At 35.1% G+C, this 21,816-nt stretch overlaps 1 protein-coding gene across 3 annotated transcripts in view; it reads right to left on the bottom strand.

Annotated features, from left to right (window-relative positions):
• Trip11 (thyroid hormone receptor interactor 11) overlaps positions 1-21,816 on the bottom strand; it is a 66,386-nt gene that overhangs the window by 23,343 nt on the left and 21,227 nt on the right. For 2 of the 3 annotated variants that reach the window (XM_046440632.2, XM_058577793.1), the window contains exons 10-16: positions 20,907-21,119; positions 17,379-20,327; positions 14,236-14,376; positions 13,538-13,719; positions 8,733-8,896; positions 7,485-7,588; positions 3,427-3,526 (exon numbers count right to left, since the gene is read on the bottom strand). In XM_046440632.2, the coding sequence (XP_046296588.1) occupies positions 3,427-3,526; positions 7,485-7,588; positions 8,733-8,896; positions 13,538-13,719; positions 14,236-14,376; positions 17,379-20,327; positions 20,907-21,119 (3,853 nt within the window). The remainder of the gene's footprint in view (positions 1-3,426; positions 3,527-7,484; positions 7,589-8,732; positions 8,897-13,537; positions 13,720-14,235; positions 14,377-17,378; positions 20,328-20,906; positions 21,120-21,816) is intronic. The other variant, XM_046440633.2, reaches the window with a different exon arrangement.

Here is a 21,816-nt window from a genome sequence, read left to right as displayed (position 1 = left end):
TTCTGCTGTCTGGCCAAGTTTAGTGTTAAAAATAAAGTACAGTATTACAACATCAATCAACATTTAAAGTACTTAATGATTTATGAAAGAAGTATACAATAATTCTTTTTGAAATAAGTAAGCCAATCAAAGATTTATTTATATTATCAGATCAATAGTACAGTTTTGAGAAAATCACATTTGTGTGTTTAGAGATATAAAAGTGGTATTAAACACTTAGGTAATATAAGAAAACAGACTTACAGGAGGCTATAAAAGGCAAGAATAATTTAAAGGGCTGGGGATATAGCTCAGCAGTAGAGCCACTTGCCTAGCATGCGAGAGTTCAATCCCCAATGCCAGGGGAAGAGAAGAAAAAATTTAAAGACAGAACCCACTGCAGCTTTACTTCCCTTCTTGTCTGTGTGACTCTGGCCCCTTGCCTGCTTTTCAAATACCATGTGTACAAGCCTCATGGCACAGTTTTTTTTTGTTGTTGTTGTTTTTTTCCCTTGTGGCTAATACTGATTCCACAAATTAAGTCCAAAGTTCTTACACTGTGATGATGAGTAAAAATTGTAATCTTTTTGAAATACAGGGGATAAAACCCAAGGGTTTTTTTTATAATCTACTGCAAATTACTCTATCATTGAGCTACATCCCTGGCCCTGTCTAAATTTCTTAGTTGATTTTGAGAGAGGGTCTTGCTAAATTGCCAAGCCTTGCCTCAAATTTGCAATCCTCCTGCCTCAGCCTTCTAGTAGCTGGGATTGTAGGTGTAGGACACAGCACCAGTGAGTTGTAATTTTTTTACATGAATAGGAAACTAGTCCACCTAAGTCCAATCAGACATGATCAAGAAAATCTGAAAAGATTCTACCACTGGGAGTTTAAATGGGAATCGAACAAGTACTAAATACTGCAAGGACTCTGGCATCCTTACCAACTACAACAAATCACAGATTTTTTAAAAAATCTTATAATCTACTGCAGATTACTCAGGTGGCTGTCTAAAAGGGAATGCATGGCCTTAGATAACATGGAAGCATGGCACAGATAATGAGTTGGTTCAGAACTCACCTTTTTAACTCCATGAGTTTGAGCCTAGCCCTAAGAGATGAATTCTTTTTTTTTTTTTTTAATATTTATTTTTTTAGTTTTTCGGCGGACACAACATCTTTGTTTGTATGTGGTGCTGAGGATCAAACCCGGGCCGCACGCATGCCAGGCGAGCGCGCTACCGCTTGAGCCACATCCCCAGCCCCAGAGATGAATTCTTTAGCTAACCCATTACATAATCAGTGTCCCCCCTCTGGACTGCCATATGTGTTCCAAATGATGCTAAACTGTAATGGCCTTCCATCTAAGTGAATTTTTCCCAAAAAATAACATCTCTTAGTAAAGCAGTCATTTCAACTGTGAGGGAACAAAATAGATGATACTACCATATCTTCCAGGAAGGTGAAGGTATCCAGAACAAAAGATAAAGTCAGACTATATATAACCATTTTCCTGACAAGAATGTAATAATGTATAAAGATCATAACTTCGGGCATGAGTAAAGAGATCAGCGTTCAAATCTCAGTTTCTTTACCTTATAAAATGGAACTAATACCCACTTACTTTAGAATTGTTATAAATGGCAAATATAATAAGAAAGGATTAGCTAACACAGGCTCTGCTGTCAAATGCCTGCAACAGAGCTTTAGAACGTATGGTTTCTTTGCTGCTTATTTCCAGGCATATCCACTAGACTTGGTTTCTAAGCTAGCCAATTCTTACAAAGTAGAGGGCTTTTAGTTGGTGGTAATCTGCCTCAAATCAAGTTATTCTGAGGAAAATTACCTCATACCTTACTGGGTGTTTTTATTTATAAAAATCCCATATTTCCTTTCTTCTGCTGGATTTAGGCCAACTTACTTAGGTTCTCCTTTGGTATCCATGCTTCAAAGGTTTTTGCCTGCTTACCCCCTTAATGTCCAAGTCACTCTTCTGTTTTGACAGTACCTCTGCTTTTCCACCTCCTTCTGTTTTGCCTGTTTTTATTTTTTTTATTCTAATTAATTTTTTTCTATATGACAGCGGAATGCATTAGATTTCTTATGACACATACAGAGTACAATTTTTCATATCTCTGATTGTATACAAAGTTTATTCACACCAATTTGTGTCTTCATAGATGTACGTTGGGTAATAATGAACATCACATTCCACCATCATTTCTAACCCCATGCCCCTTCCCCTCCCACCCCTCTGCCCTATCTAAAGTCCGTCTATTCCCCGCCATGCTTCCCCCTCCCTACCCGACTATGAATCGGCCTCTCTATATCAGAGAAAACATTCAGCATTTGGTTGAGATTGGCTAACTTCACTTAACATTATCTTCTCTATTTCTCTTTTGAATCAGATGGTATGTTTTTCTTAATTCCTTCATTGCATGCCTTATTACCACCATGCCAACAAAGACACCCAAGGATTAGGGATTTCTAGGCTCCACCATGGGACCTCTCCTATCACCTTGAATCATTACCCACTACACATAGTCTTAGAATAGCCTCAACTTCCTGGTTACCCCAAAATCAGAGATTAAATGAGGACATGTCATCATTGTCAGCTGTTAGAATCAACAAAGCATTATGAACCACTTGATAACCTGAGCCCCAACTGATAATCCTAAACACAGGGCTCACCTTAGGGAACAGATAGGACTTATGATACCTTACAAGCATGAAAAAAAAAAAAAAAAAAAGGAAGGAAGGAGGAAGGGAGGGAGGAAAGAGGGAGGAAGGAAAAAAACATGGTAAGTGTCTGCCTGTGTGTTAAGTCCAACTACTGTCATAAAAATCTAGTTATACCCAGACATTCAATTCATAAAAAGTTACTCTTTGACTTGAGAATACTGTCCTCTCCAACTGCTTGCCCCCTTAGTATCTGGATTCCTAAGATGCCTTCAGTTGGATGCACATGAACCTATCAGGGAGAAGTCATAACCATAAAAAGTTGAATTAGGGGCCTGGGGCTGTAGCTCAGTGGTAAAGTGCTTGCCTTGCATGTGTGAGGCACTAGGTTCGATCCTCAGCACCACAAAAAAATAAATAAAGATATTGTGTGTCCATCTACAACTAAAAAATATATTAATAATTTTTTTAAAAGTTGAATCAGTCAAATCAACCCCTTGGATGACAATAGGATGACAACCAACAAAACAGCATCGTTTCAACATTCAGGAGAATTAACTGGACATCCAGATCCTTCTTAATAAATCTGGTTTCTTTAGGATCAGACTCAAATAGAAGCAAAACAGTCATAGGAGATGGAGATGGAATTCACACACCAAATAAACTATTGGACTCATTCAACTGTGCAAATGCATAGTGGAAGACTACATTTGATTCAACACAAGTACTGTTGGGAAGAACAAAGGAAAAGAAAAACAAAAAAACCTACTTTGTTTTTTAAGTTCTTCAATCTGTTCTTCCTTTAGATCTAACTGTTCCGTAAGTCTGGAAGCAGAATCCAACACAGCATTTGCTTCATCCAAACGTTCCTGAGGGAGGAAAGTTTATTAAAAAGCAGTATCCAAAAATGGTTCTACAAACTATCAGTCTGGGATAGAATCAATCCTTTACACCCTGGCTGATGAAGCTGCACCTCTATGACCTCGGGCAAGTTAATGCAACTAGTAAGTATCAAAGACAGAACCTGCAGTCTTTCACATACAATACTGCCTTTATGAAAGAAACTAAATAAAAAAGAAGATGCTACAAAAAAAAGACCACATGGTGACAGAAGTAAAATAATTTAACAATAGGAAAAATAAAATTACAAAGATACAAATTCAAGAAACACAACAACAAATGTTCTCACTTTTTAAAATTTTTGCCAAGTATAACACACATAAAATGATTGTTTCATTATGATTTCATTACTTTAAATCATTTACTTAATTACTATTGCATTTGAACATTTCTATCCTGTTTACAGGACAGTTGAATCTGCTCTTTTATGAAAAACCTCTTTTCCTGTGTGCGTCTGCTGCGCTGTTTTCTTTGTTAACTTGTAAGAGTACCTTGTAGATATGAACCCTCTGTCATCTGTGCTACACAAATTTACAAGATTTGCCACTTGTCTATCGACTATTATTACCACTTGTCATTTAAGTATTTTTATAATGTATATAGTCAAACATGTCCTACTACTTTGCTTTCACAACTTAAATTTAGACTATTGGAATCTTCCTTGCCCCTAGATTAAACATGTAGTATTTTAGATTCTACTGCAAGATAATTTTGGCGGGGGGTGGGGGGGTGGGGGAATTAACCAGGGATTTAATCTAGGGGTACTTAACCACTGAGTCATAGCCCCAGCCCTTTTTATTTTGAGATAGGGTCTTGCAAAGTTGCTTAGGGTCTCACTAAATTGCTGAGACTGGCCTTGGAACTTGTGATTCTCTGCCTCAGCCTCCTGAGCTGCTGAGATTACAGGGATGTGCCCCATGCCCAGCTATTTTTTTTTTTTAATATTTAAATCATTAATACAGTGGAATACTTTTTTCCAGTGGAATACTTTTGATAATTCCTAGCTCACTGAATGTCAGAAGAACCATTTAGTCACTGTAACAATTGAAAATATCCCCATGGTGCACACCTGTAATCCCAGTAGCTCAGGAGGCTGAAGCAGGAGGACAGCAAGTTCAAAACCAGCTTCAGCAACAGCCAGGCACCAAGCAACGCTGTGAGACCCTGACTCTAAATAAAATACAAAACAGGGCTGGGGATGTGGCTCAGTGATGGAGTGCCCCTAAATTCAATCTATATATATTCCCAGATATCTAACACCACTTCCAGTTGAGACTTCTTGCTTTAATACAACTGGAATTTATTTTTGTATCTGATGTTAAGATGAAGTCTGATTTTATTTTCTTCCTTATGGATAGTTTCCAACGTTATTATTTAGATAATTTAAATAAACTTTCAATCCCCTTTTCTCAGGGGTTAGTTTTAATTTTCAAGTATATCCTGGGCTCTTTCTCTGAATTCTTTGGTTCCACTAATCTAGTCAACATTGTAATGGTTTGTGGCTCTATTTTGATATCTAATCGGCAAGTCTCTCCTCATTGTTATTCTTTTTCATAATTTTCTTGGCTATTCTGGAGAATTTACCCATCTAAATTTCAAGCCAAGTTTTCAATCTGAGTGATAGCTTTCTTGCTGTATTATCTTGGATAAGCTACAGTCTCTAGCTATTCAATCAAATATAATCTAGATGTTGCTGGAGAGGTATTTTGTAAATGCACTCAAATCCCTTAATCAGTTGAATTTAAGGAAAGCACATTATTCTGGAGAATTCTGGGTGGGCCTGACTGAAGTTCTTAAAAAGCAGGGATTTAGGCTTCCCCAAAAAAGACTAAAAAACTCCTTCTGTGGACAGCAGCTTCTTTTGTGCTCATGGAGATTTGTCCTGCTTATGACCTTCCTGACTGCCTGTGGACAGCATCTATGGCCTGTGCCTACGACTTCTGCTTGCCTTTGATGTGGTCTTCCCATCTTAACCACCATCACGGCAACCTTCAGACTTGCTTAGCCAGCCTCTACAATTATGTAGTCAACTCCTTATAATAAATCATGTTTATATCCTATATAATACACATATAAACTTATATATGCACATACATGTACACACATACACCCCACTAGTTCTGCTACTAAGGGTTGAACTCTGATACACAGAGCAACTGAAACTAAATTTTAGATCAAAATGTTTTATTCAGGGCTGAGGATATAGTTTAGTAGTAGAACACCTGTCCAGCAAGGCCTTGAGTTCAATCCCCAGTACTGCCCCCCCCAAAAAAGTAATATTCCAAGTCCAAGAAACTAAATTTAATATAAAGGAAATTTAATAAACTTTCAAATGATATTTTTAAACCTTGTATTTACATTCATGAAATTATCAAAGCTTAAAACTACACTCAAGTATTTTCAAACATCAGCATTTATGCTGTTATTCTTTCTGGGTTTTTATTTCAGTAGTTTCAGATTCTATCTTCATTAATTCCCTCATCATTTCTTCTGGTTTATTTTGTTCTTTTTTAAATGTATATTACATTTTAAAATTAAAACACACACACACACACACACACACACACACACATATACACACAACACTGGTTTAAAAAAGGGACCCGGACTTCCATGCTAGCAGTTGGACAGATGGGATACTTCAGAACCACTGGACATAACTAAAAGCATTGGATAAAATGTAGCCTGTAAAACCTATCCATGAACCTACAAGAAAGCACAAATGGTCAACAGCTACACTAAATGATGTGTGACCTCATTAGTAGTCAAGGAGATGCATACAAAAACTGTAAGAGAGTCCGTCTGATATGGTTTGAATGTGGCCCCCTAAGTTCATGTGTTAGAATCTGAGGCCCAGTGTGATAGTGTTGGGAGGCAGGTCTATTGGGAGGTGTTAGGTCATGGGCACACCACCCTAATATCATTATTTCAGGCCTGGGCTCTTTATAAAGGACAAATTCAGCCCCCTCTTGCTTTCTCTCTGGCCCTCTCTTTGCCCTTCTGCCAGGGGTTGGACACAGCAAGAAGGACCTCATCAGACACTAGTCTTGGACTTCTCAGCCCCCAGAACCATTAGCCCATAAAATTTCTTTTCACTGCAAACTATCCAGTATATGGTATTTTGTAATAGCAGCACAAAACAGACTCAAACAAATTCCCAATCACCAGTTTGATAAAAACTTAAAAAGCCTAATAATGTGAAGTGCTGACAAGAATGCAGAACAAGAACTCCTGTGCATTCTTGGTAGGAGTATATAAACACAAAAGAACAAAATCTGCCATCTGCAATCCGCCATAAACATCTATGACTCAGCAATTTCAACCAAAATGTATACCTGAAAGAAATTCATGTGTGTGTGTACCAGGAGATATAAACAACAAGGAAGTACGTAACCACATAATTTGTACAGAAGATATCTAAAATGTTCTTTTGTCAGTAAAATGGGTAAGTAAATTATAACAATAGTTTATGTATAAAGGTTAGGTTATACATGCCTTATATATAATTTTGTGTATATGAAATATGGCATAATAATAAAGAGAAAAATCTTTTTAAAGGCGGATACTTACAAAAGAAAGAGATCTAATGGGGTAATATATGTTATTTGAATCCATGTGAAATGTAATACCCAATATTATTTTGCTTAAAAGAGAAAATTATAAAGTTAAAAATGCAGATTAAATTTTCTTTAGAAATAGCTAAAATACCTATGTGTGCTAAAAAATTAAACATGCCTTCATCTACATTCTCTGGAAATCCTGACTACCTTATTCACTGTTATGACCCCAAACTGTGCTGGATATACAGCAGCCGCTCAAATAACATTTACTATATGAATGGAAGAGAAGAGAATTTCCAAGACAAGGATCTACAAGTAATCATACCATGAATAATAAGATTTACAAGAGAAAACTCTTTTGGTCTACCTGTAATGACAATACTTCTCCTTCTAATTTTTCTGCCTTTTCCTTCCATTCAGCTATAGACTGTTTTGCTTTTTCTAATTCGGCAGAATACATAGCTTTTTCTTCTAAAAGAGAAAAAGAAGTTATATTAATATTTTGCAATTGTGATAAAACTGGAATTTTAAACCACCCGTACTTTAATAATTTGACAACAGTTCAAACACCTCAACAAGAAATTTATATATCTTAATGATCAAGTGGAACTAAATAAATTAGTATTTCCCTCTGCCTAAAGCCTGATCTTGGATATTCTTCTCTCCTTTCATAACTCCATCCAATACTTCCTTTTCGGCAAAGCCTTCTCTACAGCCTCAGTGCCACACTACTCTATATGCTGTATACTCAATCACATTATATTGTAAAGTAGACCTGAGAACTCTTACAATTTAAAGTATAAAATTTCAACCATGTGAGTAAGTCTGAAAGAATACAGAGGTACAAATTTAAAGTTTTGTGTAGACAAAAAACTATAAACTCTTGTTGGTTACTTCAGTATCCTCATATCCCCTAATCCTCCTCCTGCCTGCTCCCAGTCAGTTACTTAGCAATTAATTCAGTCAGTACCTACTGAATGTATGAATAAACATATAGGTGGCTACATAAGTGAATGGAGTCAACTGGATAAATCTAAGGATGGAAGGTCAAGTGTGGAAAAGCATGTAAAGCGTATTTGGTTCTCAGGGTAAAAAAGCTTTGATCACTGTTGGTATGTCTCAAAAAAAAAAAATTTTTCACTTGGACCAGAAAATGTAATCATCTCAAAGTCCAGATGACCAGAGTAAGGAGTTAATAAATAAATACTTCAAAGGACAGTAATTACTGGTAATTACCACTCTGAAGAGGATTTAACCTCCAATCAACATCTCAAAAACCTAACTGCCTTGTTTCTATGTTCTTCTTTTTGTTCCCCTTTATCATTGGATCATCCTTATTCATGTTATCCTTATAATTCCAACTTTGATTTTAACTAGTAATAACATACTAAACACAAAGCTTTCAATAATTACTAAATACAGTTCATGTTCTTTAGTTTTAATTGTAAAAGGAGTCTAAATTAACTTTTTGATGGTTTTTTGATGTCTTTCCCCCTTAACAAGCAAGAAAATTTTCAAAGATTTCCCCATGTCTAACCTAAAGAAGTATTAACATAAGGCAAAATTACTAACAACTACAATTTCTCTTCACTGCAAGATCAACCACACAACTTACCTTGTTGGAAATGCTCTAGAACCATTTGCAGGTTGGTTAATGACAGGGCATACTGTTTTGCTTGTTCCTGGGAGAGCGAAAACTGCAGTGCGTTCTCATCCCTCTGCTTAGACACCATACTCAACTGCTCCTGCAGAGACTCTATCTGCACACTGGCTTGATGACTTCAAACAAAAGAATCAAAGTCAAACTGCTTCTACCTATTTAGACACTTCAGCAAGAAGAAACATTTTCCCAACATAAATCTTACTGCATTACATACAAGGTAGCTTTCAAAGTATTTTTTTAGACACTTAAACAAGATGAAATCTTTCATACATTTTTAAAATTGTGACAAAATATAACTTAAAATTCACCACTTAACCATCTTTTCAAGTATATGGTTCAGAGTCACTAAGTATAGTCACATTGTTGTACAATCATCACGCCATCCATCCATCTCTAGAGCTTTTCTACTTCCCAAACTGAAACTCCATTCCTATTACATAACAACTCCCCCTTCCCTTGGCATCCACCATCTACTTTCTGTCTTTAGAAATTTGAGTCTCCTTACATTTTACTGCATTAAATTCAAGTTCAAGAACTGGGAGAATTTTTCTGATCTTTGTTGTTTCTGTTAATTCAATTATCCTTCCTGTGAAGGTGACTTTCACCAAACAGCAGGCCTTTTAAAGACTGACAATTAGACTAAACAAGAAATGCTGGCAAAAGAAAAACTTATAAAGAGCCTGCAACTTTCACATTTCCAAACTAAAACTAACATATAATTTATCATAAAATGCTGAATTGTAAGGGCCCTTCAAAGTCACTGTGTCAGCATAAGGCATTTTGTCCAAGCTAAGGAGAAATGGATGTCCGTTCTATGATGTTCCCTTGTTTTTATCACTTGCAATCATGATGTATGTATAACTTTCTAAAGGCTGTCCCACTGATGAACTGCTATGATTAGTTATCTTTCATTATCATCTCTCTTATTGCCTTTATTAAATATAATACAATAAACCCTACCCCTGTTCCAAATAATAACACAGAGATTCCTAAGAGATCTATTTATATAGCACCTTTGCATGCAGGCTTATGTCATTGGTGTACTTCTTTATTGTATTATGATTACATCAAAAATACTGCTATGATCTTCATGAGTATTTAACCTCCAGTTAAATTCATACTGAAAAGCATTAAATAACTCACTTTGGAGACACTTTACCAAATAGCACCCTCTTGTGGAAAGAACTGTAAATTGATAAGACCACCTGAACTCCATTTCCCAAATCAAACTGTTGATTGTAAGGATAAGATGTGCTATGACTGCCCTCAAAAAAGTTAATAAATACCAAGTATTACTATTAAGGGCTCAACACACTATAAATTGGTTTAAAGATCTGAGTTTTTCATAAAACAAATATTGCTGAATATCTATAAACTATGTATATAACATATATGGTGGGAAGGGTACATAATGAATAGCTCATCACTTCACTTCAATGAACTTACACTGTATAGCATGGGAGACAGTGTAACATAGGTCAAGAACTACCTGTACCTTCAAGTAAAATATATCTGCCCTACCAAAGACTCAAGTATTACGCAAGTTCACAACAGGAACTATTTTTTGATAAAAAGGTGAGGGGTACTAAATAAGGCACCCTTCATGAAGAAAACAGAATTTGGAGAATAGGTGGGACTCACAGAAAAACTGGTAGGGATAGGCCCACACTTCAGGTAGAAGGATTACTATGAAAAGAAAAAGTAGAAAGAAAGGAAATCATACTCTGAGGAGCTGAATAATAGTTTGGCTGGATGTGGATGACAGTATAAAAGAAGGCTAAGGTGGAAAGTAGCCTAGGACCAATCACAGAAGTCGAGACACTTGTTTCAAAAACAGGGAGTTACAAGATCAAAGCTCATCTTAGGGAAGTTTATCCTGGAAGTTATTAGGAAGAGTAAACGACAGAGACACAGACTAGAAACTATTTTAATTAAGGAAAACAAGGGCCTAAAAACTGCAAAGATGGATTATAAGTATGCCACAGCCTAAGGATGTTTTGGCATTTCTGCCAAAGTAATGCATGTACCAATGATCATTGTTTTAATCCCTATATTAAACAAAATTTCCTTGTGAGTCAAAGGATATAATAATATACTTTTCAAAGCAGACGGAGGAACTCACTAGAAATTTGTCTCTACTGACTTTTAAACTCTTTTCAAAGAGATAACATCTACTACCTCCTTGTATCTTCATGTGTGTCATACATAGCGAAAGGAAAATAAAAGATGCAAATATCACTAATGGAAATAAATGTAGACATAATTTTTCTAGCAGATAATTTGATGATTCAATCTCAAAAATTTTTAAATGCCCCTTGATTTGAAAGTTCTCAAATTTTACACAGGAAATAATCTGTCCTCACCACAAAAAAAAAGTCTTGAGATATCATGACAGCACTCTCCATGATTTTGAAAGGTTGAAACACTCTGAATGTTCAATAATAAATGATTGGGTTAAAGAAATTATAACAAATCCAAATCCATATACTATATGCAGCCATAAAATGATAGTACAGAAATACATGGCTTACTGTATTCTCATGCTCATATTAGGTGACAGAAAAAGGTTACAAATAACAGCACTAATGATCTCATTTTTGCTTTTTGGTACTGGTACCAAAACAGGCGGGTGGACCAATGGTACAGAATAGAGGACACAGAAACCAATCCACAAAATTACAACTATCTTATATTTGATAAAGGGGCTAAAAGCATGCAATGGAGGAAGGACAGCATCTTCAAGAAATGGTGCTGGGAAAACTGGAAATCCATATGCAACAAAATGAAACTGAATCCCTTTCTCTCGCCATGCACAAAAGTTAACTCAAAATGGATCAAGGAGCTTGATATCAAATCAAAGACACGCCGTCTGATAGAAGAAAAAGTTGGCTATGATCTACATACTGTGGGGTCAGGCTCCAAATTCCTCAATAAGACACCCATAGCACAAGAGTTAATAACTAGAATCAACAAATGGGACTTACTCAAACTAAAAAGTTTTTTCTCAGCAAAAGAAACAATAAGAGAGGTAAATAGGGAGCCTACATCCTGGGAACAAATATTTACTCCTCACACTTCAGATAGAGCCCTAATATCCAGAGTATACAAAGAACTCAAAAAATTAAACAATAAGAAAACAAATAACCCAATCAACAAATGGGCCAAGGACCTGAACAGACACTTCTCAGAGGAGGACATACAATCAATTAACAAGTACATGAAAAAATGCTCACCATCTCTAGCAGTCAGAGAAATGCAAATCAAAACCACCCCCTAAGATACCATCTCACTCCAGTAAGATTGGCAGCCATTATAAAGTCAAACAACAACAAGTGCTGGCGAGGATGTGGGGAAAAGGGTACACTTGTACACTGCTGGTGGGACTGCAAATTGGTGCGGCCAATTTGGAAAGCAGTATGGAGATTTCTTGGAAAGCTGGGAATGGAACCACCATTTGACCCAGCTATTCCCCTTCTCGGTCTATTCCCTAAAGACCTAAAAAGAGCATGCTACAGGGACACTGCTACATCGATGTTCATAGCAGCACAATTCACAATAGCAAGACTGTGGAACCAACCTAGATGCCCTTCAATAGACGAATGGATAAAAAAAAAAATGTGGCATTTATACACATGGAGTATTACTCTGCATTAAAAAATGACAAAATCATGGAATTTGCAGGGAAATGGATGGCATTAGACCAGATTATGCTAAGTGAAGCCAGCCAATCCCTAAAAAACAAATGCCAAATGTCTTCTTTGATATAAGGAGAGTAACTAAGAACAGAGTAGGGAGGAAGAGCATGAGAAGAAGATTAACATTAAACAGGGATGAGAGGTGGGAGGGAAAGGGAGAGAGAAGGGAAACTGCATGGAAATGGAAGGAGACCCTCATGGTTATACAAAATTACATACAAGTAGAGGATAGGAAAGGCAGCAGAATACAACAGACACTAGTATGGCAATATGTAAATCAGTGGATGTGTAACCGATGTGATTCTGCAATATACGGGGTAAAAATGGGAGTTCATAACCCACTTGAATCAAAGTGTGAAATATGATATGTCAAGAACTATGTAATGTTTTGAACAACCAACAATAAAAATTTTTAAAAAATACATTATATGTATAAATACAAACAATACAAATATAAATACAAACAACAAAAAAAAGGTACAACAACAACAACAAAAGATTATCTTGGGTGAGTAGTGCTCTGTTCTTTTGGTTTATATGATTTTTCTAATGTGAAAAACACAATGATTTTATAATAAGAATTTAACAAAACTATTGATAGAAATAAAATTTTTAAATATATAAGCAAAGACCTGGTCACTCAAAAATAATAATAAACCAAAAGTTCATCCTTCATGGTGAACTAGACATTCACTTTGGTTCTTCCTTTATTTTCTTCCCTTCTAATATCCATCCCTAATTCAAGCTTAGATCATTTGATGAAAAAAATTAGTTTTTGGGGAGCTTCAGAGCTAATTACATCAGTCAGAATTTCACAATATTCTCCTATAATGACAAGTAAAAAAATCTAGGAAATCACACACACACACACACACACACACACACACACACACACTGTGCCTGATATTGGGAAGATTTTTAAATCTCTTTACTTTTAGTTTCTTCATCTGTACAATGGAGATGATGAATTTCATGAAAATCAGCTAACATGAAAAGTACTGAGTCTGACACTCAAGCAACGTTCAGTTAGTTGAAATTAATGCAAACAAATGAAAAAATTACCTTGCGTTAGAAGATGAAACTAGCTTTTCCTCCAATAGTGTGACTTTCTTTCTCAGTTGAATCTCTTTGTTTTCTGCAGCCACAATTTCCCGGGTGTAAGAATCTTCTGATTCTAAAAGATGGCTGCGTAGCCTTTCTAGCTCCTGGTTTAAGCGTAGTTCTTTGTCACGTAAGTGTTGAACCTAGGTAGAGGACATTTCTTTACTTTTATTCTATATAATCCTTCCTCCCCACCCTCTCACAAACCACTTTGCTATCAATCTCTTCCCATTACTGAAGTTTATTATACTAACATCGTATAGAATAAGATGTATTTATGCTAGGAAAAATTCACCTGGTATCACGCTGCATATTCATTCCAAAGCTTTAGTAAGATCTCATTTGCTGTGGTTATAATGGAAGATAGAATTATACAAAAGCAATGGCCTCTTTGTGACAGAATACTTTTTCAGTAAATGTCACTTTATTTCATTACTTTATGAGAAATTTTTCTTATATCCAAGATATGCCTTGGTTTTCACTTTTGAAAACTGAAATAAAAAGTACTCTAGGAGATCAAAATCCTACTATAGCAAATCAGAGGAGTCTAAGAAAATCAACAAAGAGATAAGTTCATTTTACTTGGTAGTCCTTCCAGTTATCTTAATAATTATTAAATTTATTATTTGATTCATTGTCCCTTTAAAATGAAAGTATACCTCATGCTGTAGGGTACTGTTTTCCATCTGTTTCTGCTTTAAGGCTACGATGACTTGGTCTCGTTCTTGCTGAAACATAATTGTCTTCTCCTGCATTGATTCAACTGCATTTAAAAGCTGATTTAACTCCCCAGCTTTTCCCTTTTAGAAAGAAATAACTTTAGCTTTGAACAAAATACACTTTTAAAAAGACATTTCTTCATTAAATAATTTGAAAGTATAGTTAACTAGGTCAAAGTCAATAAAAAACAAGAAAGTCTGAGAAACTGTCTATCTAGAGGAGCCTAAGGATATAGGACCTCTAAATATAATGTGGAATCCCAGATGGCATCCTCAAACAGGAAAAGGACATTTGGTAAAAATTAAAGAATTCAAATATATGAACTTTAGTTAATAATAATGCCTCAACACTGCCTCATTAACTGAGATAAATGTACCAGAGTAGTGTAAGATGTTAATAATAAGGGAAACTGAGTATTAATACATGAGAACACTCTTCATTATCTTTGCAACTCTTCTGTAAATCTATAATTAGTCTAACTGAAAAAGTTCACTAGACATATTTTAAAAGGAACCCAACAAGGCAAAAAAAAAAAAAAAAAATCTCTCCAAATTTATTCTATTTACATTTTACAATGTCCACAAGCCTCCAAATCACAGAAGAAATGGGATTCTTCCTGTGTGTGTGTGTGTGTGTGTACGCGTGCACATGAATTCATTCATCAGGCACCCATGATTGTTAAAGAGAAATAATGACGTCAAGTGTCTGGCAAAAGAGAGAAAGGTAAGTCTTTCATATTATGTGCAGCCTATTTTAAAAGAATACTTTCGGCAACAATTTAACAAAAGCAACTATCAAATGAAATCTTGCTAGACAGTAAATGAAAATTTATTTTTGAATGCATTCTGGACAAGTACAACATATTAATGGCAGCAGATAAAAGATAACCCTTCACTGCAAAAGTAGGGCCATGAATTTTAGCCAATAGTTGGAATTCTAAAAAGCACACAAAAATGTCAAGGCCATTTACAGTTAATCCTTTAATGTTTTAGATATGCATATGAAATGAGTATACAGTATTATTTTAAGTGTCCATGTAAACTTTTCATTTCTTTGAGAATATATAAGCCAGGAATGGTGGCATGCACCATGCACCTAGAGTCCCACTACTTTGGAAGCTGAGACAGAAAAATCAGGTGAGCCCAGGATTGTAGGCCCAGCTAGGGCAACACAGTGTGACCCCATTCTCTCTTAACAAACAAGGAAATTTAAAAAAGAAAAAGAACATAAAAATGGCAGGATAAAATCACTGAAAATGAATCATAAAACCAATACCCATCCCTGGATAGGGAGGCTAATCTTTTCCAAATAGTTTTTCAGTTAAGTTTGTTCTTCATATTACAAAGAAAGAAGAAATGCTTACAAAATTAAATAGGCCTGAAGATCTCCTGTTGAGAAACATACCTTTTCCTCTAAACAGATTGAGTATCTGTTGATTTCAGATTAGGGATGTTTAACCCGTGTAATCTAAAGATGCCCTCAAAATATATTCAGAAGATTGAAGAAATTGTTTAGTTCATGGTAATTTCCTCAATATAATATTTAAGAACTACTTAACTTAGGGAAGCTTCCTAAAAGACAAGAGAGCCTTAAAAAAATCTGCACACTTAGATATGTAAATGTCAACTAAATGAACTAAATGGTATCAAATGCTAAAACTGCAAAAGGAAAAATACAAATAGTACAACAGAAAATTTCACTGTTTTGCACTCTTCTGATAGACTCTCTCAAAACCATCCAAGCATACACCCAATATCAGTGAACAATGGGAAGCTCTACTCTCTAAGAAAGTCTTTTACACCAATTATAGACAGGTGTCATCTAAACTAAAAAGCTATCTCTGAAAGACCAAACACCTAAACACTGACAATCGTGTAGCTATTTAATCAGATAATCCAAGATTCTGAGAATTTAACTGGCAAAAGAAGTTAAATCAGTTTGCATCTTATGCCTGGGCAGTATACAAATGTTAATGCAACATCTGCTGAATATTCTACTGTTCTATCATCTCTTTTCCAAATTTCTACTACCATAAGTTTATAAAAATCACACTAAAAAGGTACTACCACCAAGATTTACATAGCAGCTCTCAGAGTTAAATGCAACAGATCACCAATAATTCTTCTTAAAATGACCATGAAAAATATTCATTACAACATGCTTATCAGGGGATAGGGTTGTGGCTCAGCGATAGAGCACTCATCTAGCACGTGCGAGGGCCTGGGTTCAATCCTCAGCACTACATAAAAATAAATAAAATAAAGGCATTGTGTCCAACTACAACTAAAAAAGTAAATATTTAAAATAAAAAACATGCTTATCAGATGAGAATGTAGAACTCTGAGTATAACAAAAGCTACCAACACTTTCTATTTTAACTACTATTATCCTCCATTTTATAGCTGAACAAACAAACCAGAGCTGGGATTAGAGTACTTAGAGAGCCTACTATGTTTAAAGTACCACTTATGCCTAATACTTTTCAAATTCCAGGTTTGTGACAAATTCGATTCATTAAAGTCAATTTATGGATCATCCAGCATTTTCTTTTTTTTTTTTTTAACAGAGTATCACATGTAGTAAGGGTGATTTCTGGTTCCTTACACTTTTTTCAGTTACACACACATACACAAACACACACACGTATCTACTGTGTCACAGCATAAAAGTATTTCTTATTGCAGATCACAGTCAAAGATGTAGACGGTTTATATTCATAGAGCTTCCCTTTCATTTAAGAATCTAAAATGTTAGCTATTACTGGCAGTTACTGAAACATATCTAAAATTTAGTTAAAGTGATTCCCTCTGATACAATATTTTCTAAAGAAAGATATTGTTATTACATCCTTTTTTTATTTTGAAGGCTATAAAATTAATCTATTAAAAATTAGTAATTGGAAGAAGAAACTTCCAGATACCTGAGGAAAATTTATTTAGATAAATCACACAGTATCTTGAAATACATATTTCTAAACGAACATATTTATAGTCCTGAAGAGTAGACTAACACCAGTACTTTAAATAAAAAGTCTACTTCACCCTCAACCTCCTCCTCCTATAATGCTCCATCCAGAACATACCTGCTCTTTTTCTTGTAACAATTGCTCAAAGGCAAGAGCTTTCTCCTTCATCGACTGACATTCAAACTCTTTTTCTCGCAGCATCACAGAGAACTTCAAGTTTGTCTCTTGTAATGCTTGATACTCCGTTTCCTTTTCTTTGGATGTTTCTATTATTTTTTCATTTTCCCCTTTTAGTTTAGAAATGTCCATTTCTAAAATTAACATTCTCTCCTTTAGGTTTGTTACGGCTTGCCTCAATAATTCATTTTCATTCACCTTGTTAGTAAAATCTTCATTTGAAGAAAGTAACTGATCACTTTTGGCTTTGATTAAGAGGTCTTTTTCTTTAAGTAAATTTTGCAAAATGTCTTGCTTTTCTTTTAGCTGTTTAATTTCTGAATCTGTTTGTTCATGTTCTTTCTTTTCAATCCCTGAAGAAGCAGCAATTGAATCAGACAACCTGTGGTTATTTTCCTGTAGTGTCTTGATTGTGGCGTCTTTTTCTTGCAGTGATTTTCTCAGTTCTTCTACCTCTGCTGACTGGGAGGTAAGTGATGAAGCAGACAAGAGCTGGGGTGAAATAATATCAAGTTTTCCTAAAAGAAGGTCTTTGGTATTACAAAGCTGCCCTATGCAATGTTGAACTTGGGCTAATTCCTGCCCAAAATTTTTGAGTTTGGTTTCATTCAGCTCATAACTTTGGATGAGACCAGTGTAGTCTACTTCTAATTTAGAACTATTATCACTGTCAACCAAAACTTGGGCTTGAAGTTGTAGAAGTTCCTCTTGAAGTTGGGCTGACTCATGATGCATATTTTGGACTGTTGTCATTACCTGTTGTTTCCATTCTTCCATTTTTTTAACTTGCTGTTTTAATGTATTGCGTTCCTGTAGGAGCTCCTCAAACTGATTACTATTAACACCTCCAACTTCATTATCAGTGCCAGAAGTTTGTAAAACTTCCAATAAAGTCTGACATTTCTGACTTAATGCATCTATTTCAATGTCTTTTTCTCTAATGATACGAGATAAATTCTGCAGAGTTTCTCTAAACATATCTTGACCGCTACTTTCAAATTTGGTGGACAATTTTTTATTTTCTTCTTGAAGTTGGATGAGGGCTGCTTCTTTGGCAGCTACTATGTCCATCATTTTGTGATGTTCTGTTTTCAACTGACTATTTTCTTTTGTCTTCTCATTCAAAACAGCAAATACTTGTTCTCTTTCCATAGTGAAGGTCTGCAGTTGCTGCTGAAGGTAAACAACATCCTGGGAGTGAACTGAAGAAATTTTAGCCTGAAGAGCTTGTATCTCCACATCTTTCTGCTGGATAATTTGAGTGAGTTTACCAACTTCATCTTTGGACAGCTGATCAATCTGTTTGGTTAAAGATATATTCTTTTCATTTAGAAGTTTAATCTCAAGTTCTCGTTCTTTGATTCCTTTCACTAACTTTTCAGTTTCAGATTTCGATAGGTCATGTTTTTCACTTTCATTTTCTATATTAAGGCTTTTAACTTTTGTTTCTTGAAAAATATCAGAATTCTCTGTTTGAGTATCGCATCTTTCTCCAGGCAACTGGGCTTTTATTTGTTCAATAGTTTTCTGCAAATTCTTAATTTCCTCATCCTTTTCTAAAAATAACTGGGTATGCGCAGCATTCATCTGCTCATATTGGTATCTGAATTCATCCATTTCCTTCTTCTGCTCCTGTATAGACTGAAGTAGTTGCATTTTACTCTTGTTTTGATCTTCAATTATCTTTTGATGGTGTTTAATTTCATCTTCCAGATGATTTTTTATTACATTCAGTTGAGATACCTCCGATTCTAGTTCTGTGATACCATCAAGGGTTTTAGGCTCAGCCACAGGTACAGCTCGATTCTGCTGTTCCCTAAGTCTTTCCAATTCTTCTTGCAAATGATTGTTCTCTTCTTTCATGGATCCAAGAATTCTGTCCTTTTCTTCTATGGTTTGCCTTAAAGTTTCGTTTTCTCTTAAGGCCTGAGAACACTCATCTAAATCCTTTTGTAGTTCTGAACTTTTTTCTTTGAGTTTTTCAATAAAAACTTCTTTCTCATTTATAAGTTGTATCAATTGCTTCTGTTCTTCTAAATGAGATGCCAAAATTTCCTTAGTTTCTTTTTGATCAGCAGTCATTTGCTCAATATTCTTTTTGAGTCCTGCTATTTCAAAGTCCTTCTCTTGATTGAGTTGAACTACACGTTCATTTTCCAGCTGTAAGGCAGAGGTATTCAAATTACGTGCATTTGAGAGTTCCCGAATAGTCTGCCTGTAATTGTTTTCTTCTTCCAACAGTCTTTTTTCTGCCTGGTGCAGTTGGGCTTCTATCTGTTCTTTGTCTCTTTTTAGAGTCTCAATAATAGTGTCTTTTTCTTGAGAAATTTGATTGTTACCAGCAATAGATTCTTCCAACTTATGTCTTACCTCTTCACATGCTAAGATCAACTTTTCATTTTCTGTTTTGAGATCAAAAGCAACTTTCTTTAAATTTTCATTGAGCTGTTCTACTTCTGAAAGATTTTGCCTTAAGTTGCTAACTTCAGCTTCCCGTTCTTTAAGCAAGTCATCCTTAAAATTAGAGTCTTCATTCAGAGAAATTCTGAATTTAGACAGCTCGTCTTCAATTTGTCTAATGTGTTTCTTAAGCTCAAGGTTTTCTTGCTGGATGTTTAAACTATTTTTTTGTGATTTTTTTAGCTGATCTACTAAATCTTCTACTTTATCTTCAAGCTTCTGTTTGGTTAAGTTCAAATCACTAAGGCTCTGTTCACTCCGAGTTAACTTTTCGTTCTGCACTTCCAACTCTTTGGATATGTTCATTTTATCATCCTCAAGTTGATGAACTCTCTTTTTTTCATCATCTAGATCTTGTTTCAATTTCTTGATTACAAGGTCTCCTTCATTTTGTTGTTTTGATAGCTCATCTTTTATCAAAATCACGTGCTGAAAGAAAAGTTGTATGGTAACTTTACAACATTTTCTCATTTTAGTGCCTCAAGAAATTCTTACAAAATTTTGTACATTTAATAAAGAAAATTCTTAGTCATTTTTAATCTTTCTTAAAAACAACTTTCTTTCTATCCCAATATCCCCTACAAAATTTACAATATCTTAGAGCAGGTCCATTTTATCACTTTAGGGATAAGAATTTAAAACAAAAGAAGGTAAATGATATAAGTTGTATATTTTCAAATTAAATAACAGAGTCAACAAAAACTACAGACCACAGGCCTGTTTTGTATATAAAATTCACATGCCATGCTCATTTGTTTATACATCACAATTGCAGAGCTGAATAGTGGCAACTGAGATGACATGGCTTGCAAAGCCAAAATTATCTTATTAACTGGCACTCTACAGAAAAAGTGTCCCAGTCTCTATGACTAGAACATCAATAAACTAAAACATTACTCAAATTATAAATTTAAATTATGCCTATTATTTTTTGCATGTTCACCCAGTGTTCAATCTACTGAGTGGAATGTGCTTCCTCAGCCCTTACTATCTGTCATGTAGCATTACCTTTGTAGCTTCCTGGTTTTGATTGTCCAGTTCTTCTAACTCAGCTATCAGCATTTTCTTTTCATTGATACTCTGATTCAGTTCTTCCTCCTTTGCCTTCAAGTTAAGTTTTAAGTCATGTAATTGTACATTCAAATTCATGTCTGTTGAAGCTGTATTTTTAATTACTTCATATTCACAGCTCAATTTTGACAGTGATATCTGAAGTTCCTCCTTAAATAATAAAAAGGTAGAAGGTGGCAACACATGGTCCATTGAAGAAGAGACATCAAAATATTATATACACAAACGAATGGAATTTGGAGACCTATTTTAAATGCTTTGCATTATAAACATTAAACAATACCTCAATAATGATAAATAAAACTCAATAAGCCAGTCTTTATTCATGTGCAATTTTACTTCTAGCTTCAAGCAAAATTCTATAACCCTAGACAAGATGTGATAACTTTATGTTTACCTTCTATAGCTCTAACTCCTTCACACAAGTCCTTTCCCAGTAGAAAGCCTTTTCTATCCACTCCCACAGCTGCTTCCCTTAACCCCTCCTCCACCATACACAGACTTAACAAAACTCCTCAAGTCTCCTGGCTCTCTTTACTTTCACTTCTTAACACTCAGTCATTTAGTCACAGAGTAAATGAAAATGACAAATCAATACTCATTCACTCTAAAGTTCTCCCTCTGAAAAGTTTTCTTCTTTCCCCCTAGAATTCATCTCATTCCTTGCTTCTGTCAGAACAGGGAAACTTTTCTTGACTCAAGAAAACACCTGCCTTTTTCTTCCTTTACCTTCTAACAAAGCATGGACTAGGTTCCCTTCTCTCAAAGCTGACATTCCTATACATGGATCTATATATACATTTTATAGTCTATTACTAGATACTTAATGTTTTCTCCAAAATCCCAG

The sequence above is a fragment of the Marmota monax genome, unplaced genomic scaffold (assembly GCF_021218885.2).
Source record: "Marmota monax isolate L192 unplaced genomic scaffold, Marmota_monax_Labrador192_F-V1.1 WCK01_AAM20220418_F8-fsc00017, whole genome shotgun sequence".
Lineage (NCBI taxonomy): Eukaryota > Metazoa > Chordata > Mammalia > Rodentia > Sciuridae > Marmota > Marmota monax.
Note: the sequence above shows the minus strand (reverse complement) of the source record. Positions and strands in the feature narration are given on the sequence as shown.